Below are 18,824 nucleotides of genomic sequence, written 5' to 3' on the forward strand. Positions count from 1 at the left end.
ATATGTTTTCTTTAGCAAATTTAATATAGTCAGCTGTTCCTTAACTTGTCGAGGTGGCCATTTCTCTTCTTAGCTTAGATAGGAATATTATTTTCCAGTCTACTGACTCCAATTAGATTTATGAAAACAAAAACCTCTGCTCACTAAGAAAATATGCACATTTCCATGTTTCATTTGCCACAAGATCTGGCCTCAAAATGGTCTGCTTCTTTGCTTTGGTCAGTGATTAACTAAACACCACCTACCTCCCCTCTACTTTGCTCCTCCTGTGTGCATATTTTTCCTTCAGTGTATTTGCAATATTATTCCTTTTTAGCTGCTGCAGTCTATCCATATGCATCTCTGGAAGAATTGCTCCATGGAGTTTCCATGAATTTGGTTTTGCTTCTGAGTTTGGACTTGAGAATAGATAGGGCAAATATACAACATATTGGCTTGCTCAGGGGCTGAAACATATCCAGGCTGCATTGCTGTGAAGTCTCCTCCTTGATGCATCCTGTCTCTGAAGTCAAGACTCCTGTGGTCATCACCTTAGTTCTACATGATGTTGTTCTGTGAATGCTAAGGGTTCTTTCACATTCTATTTTTAATTCACTGTTACAGCGTGAGAAACTGGAGTACAATTGGCCTAGCACTTACTTTGTGAGGTTTTAGAAGTGGTTTTTTGAGGGGGGGTTACTTCCTGAAAGTCTGCTTCAGAGATGTGACACTTCAGGAAGTGAAAATCAACGTTGAAAGCTCTCTCTATCTCAAGATGGATGAGTCTTGTGTAGATTCTCATTGTGCTTCAGTATTGATACATCGCTGATGGAAGATTGGAAGGAAATCCAGAGGCCAGCTAACACCTGTCCTGTAAAGAACCTTGAGGAAGGACAGAAGAATGTGGCTTAGATTGCTATCTTGAGAAATAGGAATGTGTGCAAGGAGGTAAGGGTAAGTTAGTTCTTGATGAATGTGAGAGGCAGAAAAATGAATGTGTTTAAGAAGCGTTCTAGTCCTTCTGTTGCACGCTTTCAGAGATCTTTGTCAGAGCAGGATGGTGACTCTACAAGAGTGAGAGCCAGCTTGAAGGACTACCATTGGAGCCATCAAACAAAAAGTAAGAAGATATATGAAAAAGCAGATTCAGATTTAGGGAAGCTGCTTGGAACTTACAGATGGCAAACTCATCCTAGATTTCATTGGAAGATGAGCAAGAGAGCAGATGTACTGAAGACAGCTGAACGGCCTTTGAGGGTACACAATTTAATTGCTGATGGTTCCCAGGAAGATCCAGAAGAGAAGACTGTCATGCCGGCAACCAGGCCATTTCGGGTTCCCTTCTGCAGGTCTCTATCTGAACCCACACCACACTGGAGAGACAGAATCACCAAGCCATTCTCACAGCCAGAGGGTAATCAGGAGAACTATTTCATCCGTGGCTTCTTCTCTACATTGTCTGGCAGCTTTAATAAGGTGCTGAGTCGAAAAGGAGAGCAGTGTGTGTCAGTGACAAATGAAGAGACGGAGAATGAGCAGATGGATTTGACTGAAGGTATTGTTTAATTCTGCTAAAACATTTTGAGGGTGAGCTGTACCTCAGTATCTTTGTGGGGATTGTTGTGGCATTACGAAGCATTTTTTTTCTTGAAGCTTTTTTTGGTGTGTGCACTTGCTGTTTGAACCATTACGCAGTTGGAGTACCTAAGAATAGTTTGGAGATGCTGACCTTGCATTCCATGATGCATAATAATAGTTTGCATCCCTGTTTGACTCATCAGTGTTACCTATATTGAATATGTAAAATGTATTTCTTTAATAAGTCAATTAGTTGTATAAAACATGATGTGTTTTTGAATTGTAAGTTCTTAATTGGCGCTGAGGGAAAACGTTGCACAGGCTTCTGGTTGTCTAGGCCAAAATTGCTGTCACAACAAAGGTGTAGTTAACTCAGATGTTTTAGAAAATAGTTGTTAAACTTTTTGGCATTGAAGAGCAAGTTGCGGCTCTGTAGACCAACACGCATTCTGCGATGGCTACTGCAGGGGATGATGCCTCTACTGCAACTGAGTGGAGCTAGATGCTTGTCTGAGGAAGAACGTGGCAGGTACTTAGAGCCCTTTAAGCCTGCCAGTGCAACTCTTTGCATTATTGAAATGAGTTTAAGGTGTTAAACTGAAAAAGGCAGCTGCCTTCTCAACGTTTTCCTCCATGATTTTCATTTTGGTCTCTGAGCATCTGAAATCCACAACTAGTAGTGGCCAACTGCTAGCAACCTCTGGTTTAGTCCAGTAAACGTTCTATTCTTCTTTGTTCATAAGACACAATAGCCATTTATCTAGCAAGGACCTTGGGGTTGTGTGTGTAAAGTGCTGTTAGATTGCAGTCAAGTGCTGTGTTTTTTGCTGTGATGATTATGAATGATCAGGAAATGGTGGGTTAGAGTTTGCAGCATTTTTTTCCAACTGGTTATTATATCCTTCAGTTATTGTCGTCTTATCTATTTTTGTTTTCATGTATTCCTTCCATATACCCTTCTCAGCACTGTTGTATTGTTTTTTACAATGTAAATACAAGATAGTGTTTAGGGATCCACATGTGTTTTATTTTAGACACTTAGAGCTTTAAAGCTGATGCTGTAGCTGAGGAAAAGGTGGTTCTTTGCACAACAAATAAAGTTCTGAGAATGCCTTAAAGAAGAACCAGTGCCAAATATTTCTAATGATGTAAGGTTTAAAACTGGCTACTGGGAAACCAGTAAGCAGAGAGGAAAATAAAGCTGTCTTTAAACAGCACCCCGGGCAGTTAAACAGATCCATTCCAGCCTTTGAGATTATGGCTGTGTAATCAATCAGCCAAACTGATATGTGCTGAGTTGCCAAGAAGAGTAAACTAACTTGTGAAGGGTTAGCCAGTTGGGATTAAGGTCAACAAATGCCCTAGCATCAGACGGTGGGATTTCAGCTAAATCTTCTGCATTGGTGATCATGCTTTTAAAAGGAGAAAATAAGAGCGAGAAAGACACCTTTGGATTTTGTTCCTGCTTAGACTAGACAATCTGTTCTGTGTTATTGATTCAACAATGAAAACAAAAAAGGCTGTAAACTCTTGCTTTAAAAAACTTCTCTGAATCCTGATGATTATCACACTAAACCTCTGGAAACATCTGGAAGCCATTGAGCCATTGCTGGACTGGGCTCTGGGCAATCCAAAACCTCTGATTATTACAAACAAGCTATGCTGACGTGGGCACTTAAAACCTCTTAATCACAGTCTAGTGTGCTTTTGTATCTGGTTAATGCAACATTTACTAAAGCATTTACTCCATATGAATTTTTCATGCAAAAACTATGCTACTTTCATTATTAGTGAGAAACAAAGGTTCCCTAAAAGGCATTGTAAATATTTCCTTTCCCCTTGAAAGATGAGTATAGGGTTGAAATAAAAACTGTTGCATTTTTTAAAAAAAACCAAGTTTAAACTTGGTTCTTTTAGCATGAGATTATGATCTGGATGTCTAAAATATTGGCTCTTATTAGTTACTCCCTTTCAGTGGACTTGGGCCGGTGTTTGGTTTGGTTTCTTGCATCTCCATTACTTTTGTCTCCAGGTACTGCCGTAGTGACCTCCCAGACTTTGCTTGTAAGTGTTCAGGCTGTTCACCACTGAAAACTAGATGTTGGAGTAGATAGATAGATGTTGGAGTAGATAGATCAAGTATGATCCAGCAGGCTGTTATGTTTCATGTGGAAAATGTGTTAATAATAGATGGATGTCTAGTGGCAGAGAAGCTATATCCTGGAATAATAATAACTATGTGCCATCAAATCACAACAGACTTATGATGACACCAGGACCTTGGGGTTTTCAAGGCAAGAGATGAGCAGAGGTGGTTTTTCATGGCCTTCCTTTGCACAGCAACCCATGTCTTCTCCAGTGGACTCCCATTCAAGCACTAACTGGGGCTAACCTTACTTAGCTTCCAAGCACTGACAAGACTGGACTATTCAGTCAGCCACTAGAATCATACTGTGACATATCATGCAGCTTTGCCTTTGCCTGGCAGGACAGAGCTATGTAGGTTAGTGTCTTGTTCATGAGGAGAAAATGTGTGCAGGAATGACTAATACAGTGGCAGAGCTACCAAAACCAGGGTTTTCCTGCTTTTGAGAATTATAGTTTTCGGGTTAAAATTTGGAATCAAAGCCATGTCAAAGTGATGTATGGATAGAGCCAAAATCTTTGGGCAGTAATAATGGTCAGCTTGTCAAATTAGGTCCCTGCTGCCTTGGGTTTTTCTTTTACCTCTAAAACAGGAGCAGATTTAGTGTATAAATCTGATGTTTTCGCAAGTAAAGTGAACCTAAGAGAGCTTGCTTGATATTTCCATAAATTAACTTCTACTGTAGTAGAGTCCACTAGTGCTGGCTGATTTCTACATCAGAACTGTGACTGGCTCAAGATCATCCAGCGGACTTCATGTGGAGAAGTGTGGAATCAAACCTGGTTCTCCAGTTTGAATCTGCTGCTCTTAACCATTATGATTGCTGGCTCTCATACTGAGGCAAAGATGAGATGATAGAGTAGGACCTGTTTGGTTTTTTCAAAAAAATATATTTAAGATTCTCCACCTTGACATTCAGTTTACTCAGCCCCAGCATATAGAAATTATCTTTTCTGCCTCCAGGTTGAAATCCAGATTTGCCTTTGATGTGTGGTTCTCACAGGACTTAGAGACCAAACCTGTTTTCATGAAAACCTAGAATTTTGAGCCAGTGCTGCCTTTTTAGCATTCGGTAGCTTCAGTTCTTTCATTGTGTTTTTATGGGATGATTCATAGGGTACATGTTTATCATTTGATGACTGTAGCATCAAGCAGTGATTTAGGTGCATGGATGAGCCACCAGAGATAGCCTTAAAGTACTTTTGGGCTGCATGAGGTGATGGTTCAGCTGCCAGTCTTCATCTGCTGGATTAGTCAAGTGGCATTCATACATGCTCATGTAAGCGGGGCTTCAGGGAGCTTTCTTTCTAGCATTGGTCATAGAAGTCTGTAATTGGCTCAGCCAAACAACAAGTGCACTCCTAGATCCAGGTGGGCAGCCATGTTGGTCTGAAGCAGTAGAATAAATTTTTGAGTCCATTGGTACCTTTTAGACTAACAAAAATCTATTCACAGTATGAGCTTTTGTGTGCAGGCACATTGCCTCAGATATATTGCCTAGGTTATTCCTTGAGAGCCAAAGTAACTATTTCTTTTTCTGCCCACAGAGCCTGGTGTGAGCTAGAATTTTATTCTTTTAAAGCTTTGACTTGATACCCTGGTGTGCTTACTGAATACAAACTGCAATGAGCACTAGCTGCAGATAGGACCTACCTGAAACTGTCACATGCATGCTCTTTTGAAGTAACTGGTCTTTTGTGCAGGTTTATAAATGCTGCAAGTTAAATAGAGGGAGCGTGAGCAAGTAGGTCATTTTAAATCTCCACCAGCATACATTCAAATGGAATTCTAGCATACTTGATTTTAAGTTGCCTTCTGGAAGCTTGCATTTTGTCCTTTCCAGGAAAACAAAATCACGGCAAGGAAAAACTGGCCTGGCTGTCTCATCGGCCAGTAAAGAAGCAGGTGCATGGCATTTACTTCTTAATTCCATGCCAGAAAGAACTCTGGTCCAGTAGTTGTTTGCCTTGAGAAAGGAAGCAGTACTCTGGCTTCTGCATCTGCTCTAAGGAATAAGGACAGTTCCACCACTTTCATCAAAGGCAGTGTAGCAGAAAAATAACGAGGTCTGCACACAATCTCTGGTTTGAAGCGAAGTATTTTACTATTGGTACCAAAAGTAGAACCCAGTCGGGCTTGGCTGACCCAAAGACTGAGTTGAAATCATTCTGCATACAGTTTTCTTAACAGGCACACAGGCTTATCTGATTTCAAGATCCCTCCTTCACAGAGTCCTCCCTGGTAAAATTCCATGACACCATCCCTTCACTTATCTATTGCAGCAAGTAACCTCTAAGAGGCCTCTTCTCTTCCCTTAGCTAGCCAGCTTGGGCATACACCCACTATTTTTTAATTTTTATTTATTTATTTAGAATTTATATCCCGCCCTTCCCACACGTGGCTCAGGGCGGCTGTGGCTTAACGGAAAGTTTCATCAGACATTTTAATCTTGGAAGCAAAGCATGCTCTTGTTCAATGTTATAATTATTATTATAGGGATTTTAATTAATTATTCAGGGGCTTTCCTTCAGCAGGTTGGCCTGGAAAGATCAACCTGGTCCAGCTCTGACTTTCAAACTGGTCTCCCTTTATTTTCCTTCTCTGCTGCTCTTTCCTTGCATGTTTTTTTCTTTTTAGTGCTTTCACTACAGCATTCTGATCCAGCTACCAGGTTTGGTTCATAACTGCAGAGGAATGCTCTAATCATACTCTTGGATACAGCTTTTCTCTGCTGTCATCTTCACTTCCCTTAGACTGGGGAAGTCCCTCCAGTCATGGAACTTCCACCAAAAAGTCTGCTGCTTGTCTAAAGGCCTGTGCAAAGCAGGACTCTTTACACTGAACAGTTATTGTCAAGGTGTCTGATTTTCCATGAGTCGTACTTCTCTCCTGCTATACCTGTCACAGCAAGGTTTGCACACAACACATTCCTTGGGAGCTGTTTTCTATGTGACTAAAGTCTGCAAGCACAAGGCAGATGGCAACCCATAGACCGGCTCAGTGGTGGCACCTTGTCTGTGAAATGCCTTTCCTCTTGAGCTTCACTTCAAGAGCCTGTTTTGGGTGCCAGGCCAAAGTATTTCTTTTAAAAGTATTTCTTTTAAGTAAGAAGTTTGATCTTCCAGAAATATTTTTACACTCCGCTTATAGGATTATTTTACAAGAATTTTCTTGGTCTGCTGGAAGTGTGACACTATTTTTATGCTGTGACTGCGTTTTAAATTTTTTTTAAAAAAATGGTTAATTTAACATTTTTATGCCATTTTATGGAGGTTTTGTCAGCTCCGCCATTTTATGGAGGTTTTTACCTTGCGAAAGGTATCAAGCAATTCGTCTGGAGAAGCAGTGTATATATTTTCCAACATATATAAATAGTTCTTACTGAGATAATATGCTGAGAGAAAAGGTTTCTAGCCTTGCCTTCTCTAGGATGTGTGACATCGAGTCCCTGTCTGTGGTCTAAAGCACAGGCCAGGCAAAAATTGACCAGTGCTGTAGGGTCTGGCCAAAGTAGTGATTATGCAAAGCTTAATAAGAATTAGGAGATACTGATTAGTATCCATTTTCAAGTTGATTCTTAGCTCCTAAAAAAGAGGAGAAAACAATTGGAAGTCTTTGTGTGCCCATCAGATCAAGAAGGAGCTTATTTCAGTAAACAGACCCTGAAAGTAGGAGTTGCCGTATGAGGCTAAAGTCATCAGGTCAATAGAAACAGGATGGGGAAAGAGACACACAGGGATAACGTTTTGGTCTGTCTGCCTTTTTGGAATGTTCCACTCTGTAGTCCTTGGCCGTTTTACAAAGGTCACTGGGAGCAGGAAGAAGGGATTTTTTAATTTTTATTTTACCCTTAACTTGGAATAGAGCAATGTTTTAAACCCACCCTTCAATAGAATTATTTTTTAAAATCCTACTAGGAATATGAAATTGGAGGGGACAGAATGAGGTTATGTCATCTACTGATTCCTCTTGGCTGCAGTTAGGCATTTTGTCTCTAATGCGGTGGTGGTATTTCCTGGGAAATGTTTTCTTCCTCCTGCTTCCTCGGAACAAAAGAAAATCAAAATCCTGCACATTCAGGCAGTATTACCCGGCCTAGCTGCCTTTAAACATGGCCTATTGTTTGTTTTGACCTTAGGAGGACTGAAGGCTGCTGTAGCAATCTTGCTTTCTTGAAGTTCTGTTTACAGATTTATTTTATTTATTTTTTAAATAAAGCTAGTGTACTATATTTGTAGCAGTTTGGCAACTGCGTTCTCAGTTTGTCACTGCCGGTATATATTTCCAGTGTGGCAATTCCTGACATCCCTGTATATTTACATTGTTCTAGATTTTGTGCATTTATAGACAACCAGGATTGGCATCAGCATTGTTGCTAATTTGTTTCTTTCTATCACTGCATAAAAGGTTATGTGTTGGACTAAAGCCTCGTTAAGTACTCTGCATTTGAAACTCTGTGTTATAATCCAGAAAGCTGCCAGATGTTTCTGAGCATAAATTGATATTTGGCTGGAACTAGAACTCTTTACTCAGTTTTCACAAAAACAAAATCCATGTGATACCTTTTATTTTGGACCCGCCAAATTGACAAAAAGCTTTAAGCTCACAAAAATTCTTGATCAGGCTAGATGCATCACTCCAGTCTTGTTCCATCTACCCTGGGCTTCCAAGTTGCTTCCAGGCTCAATTTAAGGTGCTGGTGTTGACATTTAACATTCTGTACAGCCTGAGACTAACATACTTCAGGTACCGCCTTGTCCCTTATGAACCTACCTGTTCGCTCCAATCGTCTTTGGAAGCCCTTCTTTGGTTGCCCCCACTATCTGAAGGGAGACAAATGGCAACACAGGAAAGCTTTCTCAGTCATGGCGACAAAACTTTGTGATAGTAAAACAATTTTTTATTAGTAACATATGGTAATGAATTTATAGCTTACATCTTAAAAAATTTCTTTTATCTACCCCATATATTACTTTCCACCCACCCCTCCCCTCGTTACTTGACCCCCGCCAGTGTTATTTACTTTAAAAAAATATTAAAAGTACCCTTAACTATTAAAACAAGAATTTATATTCTTCTTTTTAAAACTTAATTATTATCAAAAATTGTCCAATGTCCTTTTATTTTCCACTCTTTTTTTATATATCTTCTAAACTTTTTCCTCTCCATCTTAAAAACTTCTAAATCATAGTCTCTTAATATTCTTGTTAATTTGTCCATTTCACTCCATGTCATAACTTTTATAATCCAATCCCATGGCGGCAAAACTTTGTAACCCACTCTCCAGTGAGATCCATCTATTTCCCTCTATTGGTGTCCTCAGCCAGCAGGTGAAGACGTTTTTGTTTTGTTTGGCCTACTCACAGTAGCCATTATTGGTCCTTTTGCTTGGTACTGGTATTGTTTGTGTTTTTTACTGAATTATTTTATAGTTTCAGATGATGTTTTTTAGATATTTAAAAGTTTTAATGCATGTTGCCTTGGGAACCCTGGTCAGGTGGAATGGTGGCATTAAAATGTTTTAAATAATAATAATAAAAACACAGCAGTGGCTATGTCATAATGTTCATCCGGGGGCCATAGAAATGAATTTATATATCATTTGATAAGAATCAAATGGCTCAGCTTTGCTATGAGACTAATTACTTCTGATGGTTCAGCTAGAGCAGGGCTAAAGATTATAAAAACTGTAGTCATACTAGGCAAACCAGACTGAAAATATGGGGTCATCGTCTCCTGGAGAATAGAGTGAACCAACAAGCCGTCATTGTAACTCTAATTACATTATGCTTCAGATCACCACGGTGCTCTCAGTGTTCTCAAACACATTTTCAGAGGATTAATTTTAAATAATCTGTATGATGAAACCTAATCGTTGTAGATTTATTTATTTATTTATTTATTTATTTATTTATTTATTTATTTATTTATTTATTTATCTGGGATTATGGGATTTGTTATTTTCCAAGAAGTAAATGTAGAAATAATCTGTTTGAAATAGTCTTTAAAACTAATTTTTGACACTTCAGTATAGTTTGTAGATGAAATATAGTTGTATATGGTACTATACAGGGTATTCTAAAGGATGAAACATTTTTTACAATTGCTTTTATTTAAGCTGTTTTAGGCTTTTTTCACTGGTTTAGGGATGTTTTGCCAAGGACGACTCCCACTACTTCCCCAAACCCATTTTAACAATAATGACTGGCTGATTGTAAGGCAGGCAGTGCAGTCGTGGGTTGTTCGTATTAATAATGGGCGAAAGCACTTAATGCTTTTATTGGGAAAAATGGCAGCAAAGTAACTGACAATTACTGATGCTTAAAATACTTGGAGATATATTGAGCAATCACCCAATCAGCCCACACAGCCTACCTCTTTGCTAGAATTACATTTGAATTTTTTTTGCATCTGGGGAAAAAGTAAATCCTGCCATCTCATGTATATCAAGACTGTTCTTGGGTTTTATCAGACTCCAATGCACAATCTGATACTACACAAATAGGGCTGATATTACAGTTTAAGGGGTTTATATCTCTGGGGGTCAATATATCTGTGTGAATGCCATGTGTAGGATGGCTATAAAAGTGGGAAGCAGGTGGGATGGAGTTCAATTTCATGTGTTTCAAAATCAGTGCAAGGTAATCATATTTTGAACCACATTAACTTCTGAGCAGTGTTGGTCTTTGACCTTTTTGTACCTGAAAACAAATATCAAATGATTTGTGATACTTTTGCTAATTTCTAATACTGTCCAGAGATGGAGTTTGCCCCATCTGGAATCTGCTGTCCCAAACAACTACAGAGTAAAGGCAGTCCTTTAAGGATGGATTAATTGTATTTTTATTTAGCATTTCAGCAAGAACAAAAAATCCTCCCCAGATACTTTGCAGCAACTGATGAAAATACCAATTAAGCTATAATTGTTGTGCCATCTTGGACATGATGGAAAGATGCCTGGCTGTTGCCTCTTTTTTCTGTGGTGATTCAGAGTTCATAATTGTGAGAAAAGGAGATCATAGCTGGAGCTGGATCTAGCCATAATGGAGAGCTGTCTGCTTCCTTTTTTTCCTCTGAATGTGGAATAGAATTTCAGGTTAGTTGTCAGTTGAGTTGAGGAAATCTCCTACCTCTGAGTATTATCAGATTCTTTGAAGAGTCAAAACATGTATGGACTCAGTCTAGAAGTGTCTGCCATCAAATGGGAGAAACACGCATGCTGCTTTTGCGGTAGACAAAGTGTTCAGCAGACAGCTTTGAATTTGGTCCTTTCTTTGGCAAACCTTGCACCATTTTGACTTAGTTAAGATTGCCTGGGGGAACCTCAAGAAACATATATTGTTCCTTAGATCTGCAGAAGCTCTGTGAGTGTGTTGATTGCTGATTTCACGCATGTTGGACAAATTCACTTTTCTTCCACTTTAGCAATCATTTGTAACTGTTTGCAAACAATTGCTAAAGTGTGAAAGTGTGTTATCCAATGTGTGTGAAAGCACCTGGCATAATAAGGGGAGAGGTTCTATGCACTAAATGTATATCATCTCATCTCCTAATTTTCTAATCTGAGTGAATTGGCTTGTTTGAAGGTTGAGAGCTGCAATAACTCTCACTTTCAACAACGACGTGCAAAAGCTTTCCACTGCTGTGGTACAGTTTCTGGGGGCTTTATCCACTCCATTTGTTGAAATGAAGCTCTTTTTTGCTTGCTACAAGTCATGCCTACATCAGACACCCTCTGCTAAATCTTCATAGTTGTGTGCCATAGCTGTCAAGGTGCAACCTAAAGAGGTGTTTCATCCTGCTGTGTTCAGCCGGTGGGAATCACCTCTTGTTCTTTGAAGGATGATATTTATGGAAAGTAATACGTGTGACTGCAGAAGACCATATCTGAAAAGATGTTTACAGTGTGATTCTGGGTCCTCTGCCACCCCAAAGGTGTGGCAAGTGCAAGAAATAGAGCATCTGTTGAATCAATTCACATTTTTTTTTTTTTTGCATATGTAACAGCTTTGAATTGAGTAAAACCTCTTAGAGGTGATGTTACCTTCTTGGGAATCCTATGAGTGATGGATTTAGGGAAATTGGCCTTTCCTATATCCTTCCAACAGAAAGTGTGGAAATTGGGCAAATGGCATTCCTACAGCTGAGAAGATTTTGTTTGAGAGCACAAGAGCAGGAATTGGCTGCCGTAGGAAGAGTACCCCACTGTGTTTTTGCATGAGTTGTTCTGCCTATACCTTCACACTGGACGGAGGTAATCTCAGACTCATACGCAGGCATAACGATTCTTTGAGAACTGGTACTTCTGGTGGTGGAAAGTGCCATCCTGTGAGGTGTTCAAAGCAAAAGATATTCAGAGGTGGATTGCCACTGCCTGCCTCTGCATAGCAACCCTGGACTTCTGCATAGCTTCCGAGATCTGACAAAATCAGGCTAGCCTGGGTCATCCAGTTCAGATCGGTAGTTCTGCCCCACCTGTAGTAGTGTCCAGTACAGAAATATGGTGGAACTGCCCACCCCCAGTGGAGGCTGATGAAAAGTGACAAGACTGGAGCAGTGAATCTTGCAGAGATGCGATGACTTGCCTCTTCTGTAAGCGAACACTTTAGACTCAGAGGAGACTTTAATGTAGTTTCCATGCTAGTGGGAGTTGCTGCTTTAGAAGGAAAAAGCATTAAACTGTAGTGTTAACTCCACCTCGCTGTGGAACTTCATTGTGGAGTTTCCTTCATCACTTCCTGTTTACCATAGTGCATAACAGCCTCATTGCTTTCACCAGCTCTTATTACTTGCAGGAATGATTGGACTGAACTCTGTGTATTCTGAAAGTGAATTATAGCAGTTAGATTCGAGTCCAGTAGCACCTTACAGACCAACAAGATTTTCAGTATTAGCTTTCAAGAGTAAACGCTCCCCTTGAGGTTTGACTCTCAACAGCTTATACTTTGAACATCTTTTTTGTCTCTGAGGTGCTACTGGACTTCAATCTAATTGTTCTACTGCCAAACAACATGGCTATCCTCTGAAACGGAATTATATGAAGACTGAAGAATATTTTAAATTCATTTGTACAACCCAAGAAAGCTTTCAGAGCCACAATAAAGGGGGGGGGGGGGGTTGTACCTGCATTCAGTAAATGCCATATTAATCTTAATGCATTGTCAAGTGTGAATTTGCATAATTGCTAAATTAAGGTTGCTGTGGCAACTAAATTTGGTTTCAAATGTTCCTGTGATTTCTTTGTTACCTGCGTGTTTCCGTTTGCTTTCATTGGGACAAAGCAGGCCATGTGTGCATGCATGCACTCACACAGACCGATTTCCCACTAGGCTGTTTCCAGGTGGAGAGCCCTTTTGGTCCCGGTGCTTCTCTTGGTTTTCGCACAAGCTGCCCCAGAGCTGCAAGTTGGTGTTCCGCTTTTCCACAGCAAGCAAGATCCTCCTACAAGCAGTTTCTGCTTGCCGGGGAATAGTGGCACGCCAACTTGCAGCTCTGGGGCAGCTTGTGTGAAAACCGAGAGACGCGCCAGAGGCAAAAGGGCTCTCCACTCGGAACAAGCCCTAGTGCAAAATCGGTCACAGTGAAGCTGCCTGACACTGAATCATACCATTGGTGCGTCAAGAGTTGCAGAGAAAGGATCTTTCACATCCCCTCTTCCCTAGTCCTTTTAACTGGAGATACCAGGGACCTTCTTTATGTAAAGCTGAGACTCTTCCACTGAGCCACAGTCCCTCCCCACAATCAATTACAAAAAGACTGGTGGTTGTGCACATTCACTTCAGGCAGAAACAATGCTCAAGAGAAGGGAATTTCACTTGTCGCCCACTTAAGAGGAATAATGTTTATATGATATGGAAGCGTTCGAACAAGTTTCCTTAATTCAAAACTTGCTAACAAACATTAATATCCATGATCATACCACTGGCAAAGCCAATCAACTGATCAATCAAATATGTAGTCCAGTTATCTTTCTATAATGGAATAGTTCATGATGAAGCCAAGAATGTCCTGTGTAACTGTCGACATACTCCCCCTCCCCAGTTATAGCATCATTGGGTAGCCTAACTGATTTTACTTTTTTTTAATGCCATTGATACATTCACTTGGCATTTTTAAGTGGAGGCTGACCTAATAAGAACTGGTTGAATCATTCACATTTACAGAAAACTTACCTAACATTGTTAAGATTCATATCATTGTGTCACATACCTAATTTTTATAATAATCAGCGGAAGCATTGAACCTGTTGTCCATTGAAGTATTTTTCTTCTAATAAAGTTAATACTTTTTAACTTTTTAAAAACATGGGCTTTAATTTAAGTTTTTTGACCAATAGCTGACTGGTCAAATGACCAAAACTTTGCAGAGCATGGGGGAAACTAGTTACTGTAGATCTGAAATTAATGCTTTCCCAGTTGAATGTTTTTCTTGTAAGAATTCAGTTGTAGCCAAACATGCCTTTAACTGTTTGCTAGAGAAGAAGGGTCTCTCTCTCTCAGTGTAATAGACATCAGGACTCCTTATTCAGAGTGTCCTTAGGTGCCCAGTTCCAAAATTGGAGTGAGGTGCTTTTGCAAGTTTTAGACATGAACTTGGATATTTAAACATGACCTGAAATCAAAGTTAGTTGTGTAGTTTCACTGGCAGAAAGGCTATTTTTATGGTGCTTAAAATGTAGTTCACGCCTCCTGCTATCATTAAATAGCTGGAGTAGATACATTCCTTTTGTCTCCTGATTGTGCTGATGTGTGGAATGTGATGTGAAAGAAAAATATGCCTCATTACCTACTGACATGCTGAAGTTCTAAGCAAGCTTATTGGGGGGGGGGGGGGGCGGGGTGTCCTGAAAGATGTTCTCATAGGTTAGGTTTCAGACAATAGATTATTTTCTTTTTAAGAACATTATCAGATTAGTTAGATGTGACCAAAAGCTGTCCAAAAGTTTATTTTGAGGGTGTGTTTTTTTAATGTTTGTGCAATCAGCTATAGGTTGGATGGGCATGCTGGCTCATTTCCTGTTGAAGTTTTATTAATAATGATTTCCTCTTTGCATTGCTGTTGTTCTTATTTACAATGTGGAATATTTATAGTAATTTAGTGGTATTTGTTATGGCCAGTGGTCAATGGAAAATAAACTATTTTTATTTGCTTCTTTAGAAAATATACTGTCATTCTAAATGTTCAGGGCAGGATATAAACGGACAGTTGTGGTCAAATAGTATATGCATTGACAGTGTATTCTCTGATGACAATGTGTATTGCCCAGGCACTGCAGAAAGTAGACCTGAATGCAAAATATATTATTCTGGGAACACACAAAAGATCTGTGATCAGTTCACATTCTCTGATGTGCATCGGTGATTGCTTGGTGGATTTGAATGATGTGCAAAACATCCTGTGGATGTTCTCAATTTATGCACATTCTTCACATCTTCTTGTAAATCTACACAATCTGTGGTTATGCACATTCCTCGTGGTTAAGAGACTGACTGTGCCATCCAAAGCACAGTTTCACTTTTCTAAATCCATGGAAATCGGAGGGCTTAGTGCAGCTATGTTTAGGATTATACTGTGACAGTAGGCTGTACAGTTGCTTCTCCTCCATTCTCCTTCTCAGACCAGTTGAAGTACCCATGCCCACATCACATGAAACCATAGCTAAAGTGTGGAAAGCAAAGGAGGTGGGACATTATTCAGGGGCTTTGTTTAGCTGGCTTCCTTGGTAAAATCAGGAGCATTCAATCTGCATGGATCACATTCATAACTGGAGAATCATTGCAATTTTCATGTTCTGTGTTTTTTTTAAGATGTCAGACCCAGAATGAGAAGTTGGGGTGGGGGGACTTTGGGATAGGGGGAGTTGGTTGTTGTGTCTTAAAAATGAAAACTTATCCCGTATCTGTTGGTCTGGAAAATACCCTACAAATCTGGATCAGCTAGAACCTAACAATTGGGAGATAGGTCCCATATTTCTGTGCTGCTGCTCCCAGACATGGGTAATTACAGCAAAATAAATTCTTGATTTTCACATATATGGCATTCTGTACTTCCCTCCTCTCACGTATAGTGAGAAGGATGTCTTTCACCCCTGTTAGGCCGTGAAGCTATCCCATAGAATTTAAACAATTACATGCATTAAAAAATTTTTTATTATATTTTAAATATTTATATTCTACCTTTCCCCAATGCCTAAGGTGACTTACAAAGTATAAACAGATATAAAAGTGCAAACTGTTTCAGTAAATGTGTGACAAAATGATTAAAAATACTGATGATAACTTTAAAACTTTACTATATACTAGTTGTTTGGGGGAACAAAAAAGTAAGACAGTGTGAATTCTTAGAGGGAGAATTACATAGGAAGGGTTAGGTTCCCACTATCAGTTTCATTCCCCCTACCTGGCCCTTGCTGCCCAAAGAAGGATAATGCTTTCCCCCATCTTTTTAGTAGCTAAGATTGACAGATTGAGGTGATGAATCTCTCTGCTGATAGATATATTCAGATGGGTAGCTGTGTTTGTCTGAAGAATATCTGAAGAAGTGTGTGTGCACACAAAGCTTATACCCAGAATAAAACTTTATTGGTTTTAAAGGTGTCACTGTACTCAAAATTTGTTCTGCTAGGAGATATGTTTGTTTTCTTCCTTATTTGAGTGACTTGAGGTGGGTCTTCAGAGGGGACATTGCTAATTTGCAGTGCACAAGAGTAAGTTTAACGTTAACTGCTGTTACAAAAGCCTTGAGCATCTAGATAAGAGAAACTGGAATAGGAGAGGAGAGAGGATGTACAATTGAATGGGAAGGGGTGCGAGAGAATACAGAAATTCTGAACATTTTCTCCCTATAGGGAGATGTATTACACCAATCCTTTAAGCCCCGGAAGAAAGCTTCTTGCTGTGGTTTGCCCCAGCCATGCTTAGTGAGCTCCTTTTGAGCTTGGCTTCTGAGGAATTGGCCCACATAATCTTTTAAGCCTTTCGTGAGTTTCATAATCGCTCCCGCTTTGAGAATGAGTTCTGTAATACGTATTTCGTGTGTTGACAGTGGAGGGCATTTGAGTGGTGAGAGGAGAGAGGGATCTTTGCAGACCAAGGTGAATAATGGCTGAAGGCCAGTTCATGTTGTCATTTATTTTTAAGCTGGGTTTGTTCTCCCTGAAGCAACAGATGTCCACCTGTGACATGCGGATTTCTCCTACTGCAGCCCAGAATACTTCTCCTAGGGCACAGGGCATCCCACGAGAACAGGCTTTTGGGGGGTGGCATTTTGGGCTGCAGTGGGGATGAGGTGTGTGTAAAAAAGTCATGCTCCATGGGTGGAAATTCTGCTGTCCACATAAATCCTTCTGTGGGCTCAAACATTCTTGAAAAATGTCCAAACTAGGTAGAAATTAGAATCCATGGTCACCTTTAAGACCAACGGAGTTTTGAAAGCTCATTCTTCATTCCCCAAACTGGAATGAAATTTACCAGTCCACGTATATAAGACAGACGTTGAACAGCAAATTAGTATACATACAATTTAATGAAATGTTTTAACAGATGCAAACAGGAATAACAAGCTAAGTTTATAAGATCACAATTGTTTAAATTTAATTTCAGAAGAACACAGTGAGACAAATAAAGATGTCAGAATTGGTGATAGAAGTGTAAATGTATCCATCTTAATCATGGAGTGTTAAGAGCAATCATCTGACCCTGCTATCATGCTGTAATCTGTTAGGGTTCAGTTGTTGGGGGGGGGGGGCAACCTCACAAGGACATAAATATGTTAGAACTGGAGATTGATGGGTCCTTGATTGTGAGAGTCTGTCATTAGGTTTCTTAAGCTAGATAAGATTGCCAGTTAGGTACCATATCTTGACATGGGGATGGAAATAGCATGTGATCTTACTGGACAGGGTGTTTCCTCAAGGTGAGCTCGTTCTGTTCTAGATGTTAAGGAGACTGTGCCAAAATGCCTTCTGATGCTACCACCTCCATTAACTGTGCCAGTTTGGTGTAGTGGTTAAGTGTGCGGACTCTTATCTGGGAGAACCAGGTTTAATTCCCCACTCCTCCTCTTGTACCTGCTAGCATGGCCTTGGGTCAGCCATAGCTCTGGCAGAGGTTGTCCTTGAAAGAGCAGCTTCTGTGAGAGCCCTCTCCAGCCCCACCCATCTCACAGGGTGTCTGTTGTGGGGGAGGAAGGTAAAGGAGATTGTGAGCCACTCTGAGACTCTTCTTCTTCTTCTTCTCTCCACCCTCCTCTATCTCACCAAAGCAAGCAGTAGTCATGTCAGTAGACCAACTGCCTGTTTGCTTTCTGAGTCCAGTGAACTACAATTGCAGCCAGCTGCTGCCACCCAGGAAAGGGTCACAGGATCACAGCTGCCACTGCTGATCATCACACCTGCTGGTACCTGTCCAGAATTAGCAAGCAGCTAGTGAAGGTGGGGAGCAGATGCTCAAGCCAGCACCAGACAGGAAGGAGGAGCCTCTGCTTGGAGGGATGGGAGTGGTGGTTGGTGGATGTGCTGGTTGTGCTACCAGTTTCTTTGGGGAGGAGAAGGTGTCATTCCAGGGAGGGACGGCTGCACAGACTGATTTATTTACAGCATTTATATCCTAACTTTTTGCCCGGTCAGGGCTACCCAAAACAACTTGCAATTAAAGCAAACATTATAAAAAATGCATCATGAAACCAGTTAAAATTAGAACCTAGAATACATATATAAAGACCTGAACAGCAAATGAAAATATAAAACATGAAGGAGGGATCATTGAGGGAACTCCAGGCACTACAAAAGAAGGCTTCACCCACTGGTTAAAGATAGTGAAAGAAGGGGACAGATGAATGACCCTGAGGAGAGAGTTCCATGGCACTTCTTGGTGCTTTAACCAAGAAGTTCTTCTCTTGGGTTGCCACGAAAAGTGCCAGTGTCTTTCCCTTATGGGATAGTGAATCAGCAGCTCAGGAAGGTGAGGAAGCACCCACCTCTTTCCCTGGGTGGTGGATGGGGAGGAATAGGAGTTCTCATTGTCATAATGGCAAGGGAAGGGCCAGGGCATGAAAGGGTTCCGATCACCCAATGCAACTCCATTATTACCACTGCCCGAGAGAGAGAGAGCAGTCAGTGACA

At 40.4% G+C, this 18,824-nt stretch overlaps 1 protein-coding gene across 5 annotated transcripts in view; it reads left to right on the top strand.

Moving 5' to 3' along the window:
* Positions 1 to 18,824, top strand: part of RASAL2 (RAS protein activator like 2) — a 280,988-nt gene that overhangs the window by 106,023 nt on the left and 156,141 nt on the right. For 4 of the 5 annotated variants that reach the window (XM_060232486.1, XM_060232492.1, XM_060232485.1 and 1 more), the window contains exon 1: positions 738 to 1,534. The exons of the other annotated variant lie outside the window; for it this stretch is intronic. In XM_060232486.1, coding sequence (XP_060088469.1) covers positions 949 to 1,534 — 586 coding nt within the window. In that variant the 5' untranslated portion in view covers positions 738 to 948. Of the gene's footprint in view, positions 1 to 737; positions 1,535 to 18,824 lie in introns of those variants that run through there. 5 annotated transcript variants of the gene reach the window in all.

Source organism: Heteronotia binoei, chromosome 2, assembly GCF_032191835.1.
Source record: "Heteronotia binoei isolate CCM8104 ecotype False Entrance Well chromosome 2, APGP_CSIRO_Hbin_v1, whole genome shotgun sequence".
Taxonomy (NCBI): domain Eukaryota; kingdom Metazoa; phylum Chordata; class Lepidosauria; order Squamata; family Gekkonidae; genus Heteronotia; species Heteronotia binoei.